Here is a 10,198-nt window from a genome sequence, read left to right on the forward strand (position 1 = left end):
TAAGATTTAAGAAAAAAAAAAAAAAAAGAAATAATTATAAGTTCTGGAAGAGAAAAGTGACCTAGAAAATCCAATTGTCCTCTAAATGGCAATTGCACTAAGTTTGGAAACTAAATTCACTAATTAAACTGAAACAGTAGATTTTAGTGGTGCTTAAAGTGCTGATTTCAGCTCCTCTTTAAACCATGAATCTCCAGCAAGTCATAACAATACGAAGTTTTGCATATAGATGCCAGGTACTGAGAGTCTGCAAAGCACTTCAGCTCTTCTGGCAGCACCGTTCCATATGGTCTCAAGAAGCTTCTGCTCCCTCCAGCTGCAGCAAGAGGGTACCTTAAATCACACCTTGCCTTCACCAGCCATTCCACCCGAGGCTTCCATGGCCAGTTCCTCCGGGCAAAACGCCTGTCCTCGACATTTGCCAGCAGCAGCAGATTTGTGGAAAGGAGAAAAACTTTCATTTCTCCCTTTCGGTTTTCTTCTCGCAGCCCTTAACAACATGCCGACTTAAATCTGGAAGCACGACGGTCTCTATTCCTTCCGAACGCTTCGGCGCGCACGTGCTCTGGGTACCTCAATCAATTCCCTAGCCTAATTGTGCAGCAGAGACTCTTTGCTGTTAAAACCACCAGCCTTAGTGTTTCTGTATGCTAATAGGCAGGAAACAAAGATAAAAAGAGGGCAAGTATTACCTTAGCTCCCGGCTCCCGCAGTACCGTGTAGTTAAACGTTAACAACTTGCTAACGTGCAGATCAGTGCAGAGATGTGGCTTCCCTTTCTGGCCAAGGTATTTCCAGGAGCAGATCACAGCCCACGGACCGTGAAAAAAGAAAAATCAGCGTTGGAGTGGCACGTCCACACCGCTGCTGTCTCTCTGGGGACCAACAGCACAGACGGACCATAGGAGCTTCCCAAGGAATCGGATGTTCTTTCACAAAATCATAACACTACATCAGCAGGGGAGCAGCATCAGCTGGGTCTGTGTATAATAATGAGGTCCCCGGTAATTAAAACCACCCAGGCACACATCATAACCCACCTCGGAGAGGCAGGGATTGCAACGGAGCGGGATGTCACGGCTTTATACTCCCACCCTATTTTAGGGTCACCCATGCCTGTCCGTCGCACGCTCCCAGCATGAGCGGCAATGGTTTTGGGTGGACAGCGCAGGCTTTCCTGATCAGTAACCCTTGCACATTGCCTAGTCAATGGATTTTACTGCCTTCCAGCTTCAATGGGAAAGAGCGCTTTGGGTTAAAGGCTTGTTATAAAAGATATCCATTCCACATGCAGGCAAGCTAGGAACTGCTCTACAAATGCAATTACAGCCACAACAATCTCATTTCTTCTTTCAACTCCATTGACGCAAACAAACGTTAGTCATATCTCAAATACGGGGCACCTCTATCGCCCAACTAGGTGACAGGTAATTTTGCGTGCCCCGTTCAGAGAGACTCTCGTGTGTTAGCTTTAGGCTCCGAGCACGATCCCGGTAAGCTTGTTGTAACACACAGCTAGATGACCAGTAAGTATCTGCTCTTATTTGCATTTATTCAAGGAAAGAAGAAACATCCCCCCTAAAGACCTACGTTTTAAACAGCAAAAGCCTCAGTAAGAGAGGGATTCAGCATTACCTAGATAACACCAGGGCAAGAAACAAAAAAAACAGGAAAAAAGTAACAGTAGTTGATCAAAAGGGAAAGAGATTTTTTTTTTTCCCCCTTTTTCAATCAAAGTGCAGTACATAGGGTTATAACCTATGCACTAAGCTTCCCGTTAATGGCAGCTAGTCTATAACAAGTTGACCGAATGACCCTGCTTCTAGTCCCACGAGGATAATTAATAACCAGAGCACACCACCTCCACAGAGCACATGCGAAGCTCTCACTCCGGTTGCGGAGATCCACATCGGCCCCAGTTAAAGGCAACCCTCCCCACCAGATCCTGGCAAAACCATCGCTCCTGAACGGCAGCCTGCTTTGCAACCCCAAATAATAGCCCTCTGTGTGGGGGGTGAAACCATTCATCGTCTTGTTTCAAGGGTCTCTCTGCAAGCTGAACCCTGCCCAGCAAACACCCCATCTCCCAGGCATGCCAAAATCCATCGCAAACAGGCTGCCTCGCATATCTAACGCATCCTCTCAGCTTCTGATTAAAAACAAGCAGGAGAGCAGCTGCGTGCCAGTGCTAGCAGGGCAACCTCCAACCTTTCCGTCCTTTCTCCGGGCAGATTTGGCCACGTTGTCACACGCAATCCCATCCCTCTGATGCTTCATCCACCCCCCCAAACCGTTTTCAAGCCGGACGTCGCCTTGACCGTGCCTTCAATCTCAAGGCATCGTATTCAAGAGGTCCATCGAGGTGGTTCGTTAAAGAAGTACTTTATTGGTGATCACGTATACTCTGTGCACATTAAGCTTTGTACAAAAAACACCCCTCCATTAACACCAGAGCAGGCAACAGCCACCAGGAGATTTGAACGCTGGTTTGGCTCCCTTCTGCAGAAGCAGAAGCGAAAACAACGTTAAAAAAAATAGCCAAATCGGCCACGCCGGTTGGACTCCACCAGCAAACCAGTCCTGCAGTTCGCAGCCTGAGCTGCGGCACGAAAAATTAAAAACTCCCTCCCAGACAAGCCTGGTTTGCTCTCGCTACCGTCCAAAGGATGCACGGGAAAGACTTTGCACCTCCTGCTGCGCTCCGCCTTCGGGGTCCTGCCTCCCGCTTCTGATGCTCTGCCATCAAGTGTCCGTGTAGTTTATCAAGACTAATTAAAAAAAAAAAAAAAACCTCATCTCAAGAGCTCTAAGCCAGCGGGGAAGAAGTTTCCATGCCCGCCACAGCCTCACTTATCATCCGAGCCGCTCTCCGGCAGCAGGGCGCCGCTGGAGCTCTTGTTGCCTTTGCGGACACACATGCCGCAGTCCAGCTCCACGTCGATGTCCCCGAATTTCAGCTGGCAGGACTCGTTGCAGCTGCAAGGCAGACAGTGACAGTCAGGTATTTGCGAGAGCTGTCGGCTCACCCCAGCCCGCTCGGGAAGGCTGCTAAGGACCGTCTGCTCCGCGGTGGCATCAAGCCCATCCTTTCCAGCCAAGCCACGGACTAGTCCGTGCTCGGACACGCACGGACGCCCACTTTTCTTATCCCACGATACACTGGTGGCTAGATTTCCCAGGGTAGCATTGGGTCTAGGTATCGCTCTCGGCCATCCCGACTCGCGCACGGTGCCAGGACCCCTCTCCCCCACGTACCAGCGAGATGCGGCAGAGTTTGCTGCCAAGACGGCGAGAGCGCCCGCGTAATGCCAGCAGAAGCACATGGTGAGGAACGTGAAGTTGCTGCGGTCGGTCTGATCCCAGCCCGGTCCTCCCCACGGAGGGCACAGCACAAACCCAATCTGGTCACAGATAGAAGAGAGATTAGGCATCGGCACAAGTCAGGCTTCAGCACGTCCCTCCTCGCTTCTCCTCCTGTTTTTAGCCAAGCTGCTGCAGCTGACTACGGACTAGAGGCACGATAATCCTAAGCAACACCCGGACCGCTGCCCTCAGCGCCCCTAAGCCTGCTTGCCTCCCCGGACTGATACAGGGGTGCATTTCAGGTGGCGTGGGATGCTCTGCAGACAAGCCTTAGGGCTCGCAGTGCAGCCCAGCATCCCCAGAGAAAGAGGACAACCCAAAGGCTACGTTGCCAGGCCGTGCATTTCTCCCTAGACCCAAAGCCGGGCGATTACGTGAAAGGTTTCCAGGTATTTCCAGTTACTTGGAACAAATAAAGGAAGAAATTGGACCTAATAAAAAGAACAGAAACCCATGACTGTGGTTTCTCACCCTTGTGGGGGTCTAACTTCCATTTAGCATGCAGGTTCGTCGATGATGCATACGTTACCCGTGCATCTCTCCACGATGACAGCTCTAGCACTCAGCGTCATTTCCTCCTCTTATTTACTAAGATATTCCAACCAGCCTGCAAGTTGAACCCGACAGACGTGCCATAAAGGGCAGAGCAGCCCCCCCTCCGCTTGTTCTTCCTGGGTGCAAACCCCACTGCTCGGAGGAGAGCGCTGGATACGCACTGACCTGCCAGAGCCAAGAGCCCTGGAGAAGGAAAGAGCTGGTCCTGAAGGTCTCCAGGATGATGTGGTCTCGGAGGAACACCTCTAGGAGGGCACAGAGGGCTCCAGCAAAGATAGCCATGGCCAGCAGGGAATGGAGGTGGTGGTCCAGTGCAGCATCGCTGTAGTCACGGAAACAGAAGAGCAAACCTGCCAAGATTCACACTGCATTAGAAAAGGATGCTCTGGGATTTGGTTGTATGTTTTGGGTTTTTTTTTAAAAAAAAAAAAAAACCAACAACAAACCCACAAAACAACAACAACAAAAAACAAGCAAACGCATCTGAAAACTATGCTCCAGGTCTTGCTATGATCTGCCTGGTGGGAAGAGCCAGGCAGCAAACAGCCTGCTGTCACCCCCTTCGCTCTGCAAGGGCCACGCAGCCCCCAGCGCCGGGGTCTGCTCTATCCCTGCGCCCCAGCCAGGGCCGTAGGGCTGCCAGGAGAAGCACAACGATGGGCACCTCCAGCTCAGAAGGTGACGGGGAGCTTTGTATCAGGGTTTATCCCTCTGCGCATCCATTCGAGGTGGGGGGACAACAGCTTTTGGCGACTCCGGCTGCTTGTCACCATCCCTAGGGCCTGGCGCATCCCCCATGCACCCAGCCAGGGCTGGATTCATATTTGGAGAGGAACAGGGAGGGGGTCACTTCGGCACGCAACCCGTGCCATCGCGCATCTGCGCACCCTCCGGCTCTATCTGCTTGCGCGGCACCTTGCCGGCCTCGAAACAGCCCAGGGATTTTGGGCTGCACACCGGTGACCCTCCCGACACTTCCCCCAACCCATAGTCCATACTCTCCCAGGCACCGCGTGCGATTTACCTTCGATGAACAGAGCCAGGGACAGCGAGAGCCGATCCAAGCCAAGCGGCAGCTTGAGCGGGGAGTGCGAGACGATGTCCACGATGCCGGAGAGGAGGAAGAAGAGGTACATGGTGGTGTAATGCCAGTGGGCGAGGTCTGTCCAGCTGTGCGTCTTGGGGCTGTACAGCTGCAGGTGGGGACCGGCGGGAACAAACTGCTCGACCAATATCCCTGGGCAGAGAGCGGAAAGGTCACGCTTTTCCTTTTACACGGGGGAAAGGACAAGCTTGCCGGAAAACTTTCTTTGCAATGGTGAAGCCGTAGTGGTATTTGCCCAGAGGAACGGTAGCAAGGTGCCATCACAGAGCAAGCCAGAAGCACGTCCCCAAGCCTTCCCACATCAGCCGCGGCCGTTTCCCACTACAAACGACCCCAGCCTCGCGGGAGAGAGCGGCTGCAGTGCCAGTAGGTATTGGGGCAGAGACTCATCGTCATCTCTTACCTGCTAGAGCGAAGAAAGCTTTGACCGCCCCTTCAAAGAATTCCATGCGCTGGACCCCATAGCTTGGCTGGTTCTCGGCATTGGCCTTCCGCCCGAGATACTTTAGGGTGTATCGCACAGACCACCAGAGACCAAAAATTAAGAAGAAGGTGCCCCGGAGGGCACTGCCGAGGAAACTTGTTGGCATCGGGCTCACTTGCTGGACCTGCAAGGACAAACAGCATCTGGGGACCGACTCAAAGTACCCCCAAGGGAGATGTTGGGCTGCTCGCTTGCTCAGCATCCCTGGGGAGCTGCATCCCAACAGAGAGGGTGTGCACGGCTCCGCCATCAGCTGCAAAAAGGTAATACCAGAGATGTGACATCACCATGGAGAAGCTGCCACCGTGCACCACTGTATATACGTTTATACACATATATACGTATGTGGTTGCACGCGTACAGTCATCAGGACTTCATCGTGCCAGAGAAAAATACATTAGCGCCCAAGAAAGCGTAACAGCTACGTGCTTTTAGAAGAGGAACCATAACAAAGTTTTTGCTAATAAAAAGCAACACGACAATTATTTCCCCAGAACATAAACTCCCTCCAAGCTAGATAATTACCAGGGTGTGAATTCAGCCGGCGTGTACAGCATCTTCAGCCAGCCAAGGCTTTGCTGGGCCCTACCGGCTGCGCAACAGGAGGAGGAGGTAACCCAGGAACCATTACCATTTCCAAAAGGAGTCTCATGCATATGCCACACAACATGGAACACGAGCCGTGATTTGACGCAAGGTATTTCATCTCCAGTAGGAAGAGCTCGAAGGCTAAAGGCATGAAAATTGCCTTCGTGCTAAGCCAAACCAACGCCACCGAGCACCAGCAAGGATGGAGGGGAGCAGAGGTACGGCAGCACGACCGGCTGCCACGGGCCAGGTTATATCCTGCAAAGTATTTAAGCCCATACTCAAATTGTTGAAAAAAATCCCAGAGCAGCAAGCACAGAAGGGAATAAGTAATGATCTAAATGCTTATAGCAGTGAGCTTCTGATGTTACCTTGGGATGCTCTTGTTTCCTCCAGCAAGACCTCTCTGCTTGCTCTCTGTATGCGTCTACCACCTAAGGAGGTCTCACTCTTTCCCTCCTCACGGGCTTTCTGGTCCTTTTCTACAGCTCAGATGTGCATGGAAGAAGGCATTACTCATCCTGAAGCTACCACACCGACTTGCCCTTGCATCATAAATCGCATCCTCGCCGTGTTTATAAATACCAAGGCAAATTGCAGAGGCTGGATGAACAACTCCAGCACGTTCTCCAAGTCCTCCCGCACTAGGAAGTAATTAGGCACTGCAAAATAAGGGTAGGATACGGTGTGGCAAGTGCCTTAGGTGAGGGAGAGCTCTGCAAGATGTTCCCGGTCAGGTTTTGGCTGCAGAGCTGGAATCGGTCGAACAGGCTCAGCCCTGCGTGGGCAAGCACGGCGTTTGTGTGCCGAGACTATCGTCATCCATTGCATCGCTGGGACTCAGGTAATCTGGGGAAGCCTCAAAGCTGTTTACACCGTGTTAAAGTTTCCTTTCAGGAGGGAAGTTGCTAAACAGCCTTTCAGGCAGATGAGAAACACGCCGTCCCAGGGGCTGTTTCGGGCATCGGTGATGGCCTTCTGCTCTATTTTGGATGCCTACATTAGGGCGAGACGGCTCATGCCCCATGTCTTCCCTGGTTAGAGCCTGGACACCCAGTCCAGGGCACATATATTCTCTGCACAGACATCCACGTGCTGAAGTGACTAAGAACAAACGCTATTAAAGCGCATTTAAGCGGTGCACAATTGCACGACACATAACCAAATTTTACCGTTGTCCTACAGAGACTGTGACTGCAAGGGCAACAGCCTGAAGCTGGAGTCAGGAGTGTACCCCGATCAAGATACGTAGCAGGAGCGTTCATTTGACCCTGCTTCATTAGAGACATCCCAGTGCCCGGACATCAGAAATGACAACTGGCACGTCCCACCTGCAGCTCCAGAGGCTGCTCCAAGCCACGCCAGCATCCAGCTTTAACCCAGGCATTTATCACCCTACATCCACCGGGCATCTCCTCTTCCCCTTAGTTACCAGCAGACCCAAACAACGCTGTTTCGGAGCCGTCCCTGGGATCTCCTACCCTGACCATCCCTCTCCCCAGCAGAGTAGCCTCACTCTTCTTCGGTTTGGCGCTGGGGACCCTTTGTTCTTTGTAGCCTGGCAGCAGCCCAATCCAGCAAGGCTTTCGGTAGTTGTCACGAGTCCCCTTTGCTTCCCACCACCCGGCCGCAGCACTTCAGCAGCCACCACATATCCTGGGGCATCTCTCACTTAGCGGAGATGTCCCAAACCCACCCTTAGGTCAAGTAGAAGCTTGCATGTAGCCCACACAAACAAAAAAAAAACCAAAAACCCACCACCTTCTTTTATAAAACAGCCGCTATTTCACAGAGATTCCAGACATGTTTCCAAGCAACAGTCTACTTGCACAGCTCACATATTTGAGGCGCAGAAGAACAACCCCCACACATCCACACAGCCTTTCGACCAGCCCACCGAGTCCAAACCCGATACCTCTCACGGGCCGGTTTCCCCCAGCCCCAGCGTTTGAGTCCACGCTTGCATAAAAGCTGATTAAGCTCCAAGTGAGCCGCAGCCAGGGAAGAGAGCACACCGGTTGAGGAGAGGCACTGGGTTATTTATTTTTCCTGCGAGCTAGTTTGTCTGTCAGAGGACTTGAAATATGGCTGCAGTCAGAAGTTATTACCTGAGCTGCCCTTCTCCCTCTGCAGCTTCCAGGCTGCGATGCTTTTGCTTATTAGCCATACGGGAGCTGCCTGCTCTCCTTACAGTGCCTCGCACTGACTGCTCGCAGCCTCCCCCGGCTCGGCACGGGAAGGACGACGGCATTTCTGCCCAATTTCCAGGCTCTCTCCTCGGAGCCGTTGCAGCTCTGGGTCTGTCATCATCAATGATTTTGGCCCCTGGAGGGACTTGCTCCAGCTGATGCCCAGGGATCGACGCTGCTGGGAGGATGCTGTCCGTGTGGATGCACGAGGATCCCCTACGAGCACCCATGGGTGCAACCATCAGCCCGGCAGGCATCGTCCTAGGACAACCAGCCTGTACGCAGAGGGCAAGCTCAGTGCCTGGCCACGGATGTTCGGAGGGTCTTCTCTTTGTGGATCCTTCTCCATCTTTGCTACCCAGGCACGTTACTCTTGTGCCAACAGCTCTCACCCAACAGAAGAGGCTCAAGCCCCCTCTCCTCCTGCAAGTCCTCTGCTAGGACGCACCTCCAAAACCTGATAACCCCCAAAAAGAGAGCTAAACGCACACTGCCCACAATTACTAGGAGCCTGTCTCCATCAGGACCTCTTCTGCCAGCCTCATCAGTGGCCGTCATCACACTAGACCTTTGCCTTGCAGGGATGGACTCTCCCCACGTCCCTTCTTCCCAAGCTCAAGCAGCTACGTCCATCCCGTGGCCCAGCTGCTCACCGATGTATTTCTCTCTGTGGGTAGAAGAGTTTACCTGCGACTCCTGCCTGTCCTCCTCCCTCTCCAGATGTGGCAGTGAGGAGTGGTTATTACTCAGAAGAGGCAGATAAAGGGAGAAGCCACCACGGGGAGGTGGCCCTCAGACAGGATGTTTAGAGCCGAACATCCTGCAGGCCAGTTCAAAGCACGCTGAGTCAACCAGCTTTCACAACCCGGGACACCTCGTGTCTGTTATTATTGAAAGAAAAAAAAAAAAAAAAAAAATCTCCTGGAGTTTGCCACAAAAATCAGGATGAGCAGCCAATTCCCGTTCCCATGGCAACCACGTATATTCAGTTATTATGTTGGGTTTTTTAGATGACTGGGGAAGGAGCCAAGAAAAGACAAGGCTGCAGCATCGCCTGACATGGCCAGGCTCTGCTGGAAAGGCTCTGAAGTCTCTAAACTGGGCTGCCAGGTATGCGATAACCCTTTTAGGGTGGTCTGGCCTTATAAAAGGTGCCTGCAGGCAGGAGATTTGGGGTCAGGAGCTCGCAAACCAGAGCTGAGCCCTCATGAGTTCCATCTCCCAGCCCACGGCAGCCAAGAGGAAGACGACGCTGGCCCTCTCTCCCCCAAAAGATGGGATGGCAGGACACAGCAGCCTGCTTCCACTCCTTTTTCCCTATCCGATACTCAACGCTGCCCAACGCCAAGAACCCACAGACACAAGCCGCTACCGATCCGCCCCGCGCGACATCTCCGACGGCTGCACGCCCAGCCTCGACACCTCGCCGGCTGCGCAGATGACCAACGCGAGTGCCTCAAGGCAAATAAATACCACGGGCCGCCCCAGCATCCCCATCTCCCTCCAAAGCGCCGAGCCCACGCTGCAGAAACGCTCAGTGCCACTCAGGAGCGTTGCCCGAGCCTCCGACCGCCCGAGGAGCGGCCGCGGGCATTAACAACCACTCAGCGCATCCCCAACCCACTGTTTCTCTGGGTCGCGACCGCACGCACGTAACTCCCCGTGCAACCCAAAAAAACCCCTAAGCGAGGCCGCAGGGTAAGCTATGCCCAGCCCTGCCAAGAGCCCCACGCACGTGAGCCAGCACCCCAGGGAAGCCCCAAGGCTGGAATAGCACAGAAGCAAACCAACCTGCGCAACCCTCCCCAGGGTGATGGGCTGTTCTCCGGCACAGCCATAAAAGCCACCAAGCCGTAGCCAGGAGCCGTTTTATACCCATTATCTCCATATCAGCGGTAGCAAGTGGGAGGAAAG

General features: G+C 53.1%; 1 protein-coding gene across 1 annotated transcript; it reads right to left on the reverse strand.

Moving 5' to 3' along the window:
• Positions 1-2,846: 2,846 nt before the first annotated feature.
• LOC126038476 (transmembrane protein 45B-like) lies at positions 2,847-8,112 on the reverse strand. The gene is made up of 6 exons (XM_049800222.1): positions 8,011-8,112; positions 5,427-5,631; positions 4,943-5,155; positions 4,084-4,268; positions 3,256-3,401; positions 2,847-2,976 (listed from the first exon to the last, which is right to left on the reverse strand). The coding sequence occupies exons 2-6, from the start codon at positions 5,611-5,613 to the stop codon at positions 2,847-2,849; spliced, it is 861 nt and encodes a 286-aa protein (XP_049656179.1). The 5' UTR covers positions 5,614-5,631; positions 8,011-8,112.
• Positions 8,113-10,198: the final 2,086 nt, after the last annotated feature.

Source organism: Accipiter gentilis, chromosome 5 (genome assembly GCF_929443795.1).
Source record: "Accipiter gentilis chromosome 5, bAccGen1.1, whole genome shotgun sequence".
Taxonomy (NCBI): Eukaryota; Metazoa; Chordata; class Aves; order Accipitriformes; family Accipitridae; genus Astur; species Astur gentilis.

Coding starts and splice junctions, on each gene's coding strand:
- LOC126038476 (XM_049800222.1), bottom strand. CDS start 5,613: ATGCCAACAAGTTTCCTCGGCAGTGCCCTCCGGGGCACCTTCTTCTTA. Junction 5,156..5,426: donor AGCTTTCTTCGCTCTAGCAG/GTAAGAGATGAC, acceptor CTCTCTGCCCAG/GGATATTGGTCGAGCAGTTT. Junction 4,269..4,942: donor CCTGGCTCTGTTCATCGAAG/GTAAATCGCACG, acceptor GAATCTTGGCAG/GTTTGCTCTTCTGTTTCCGT.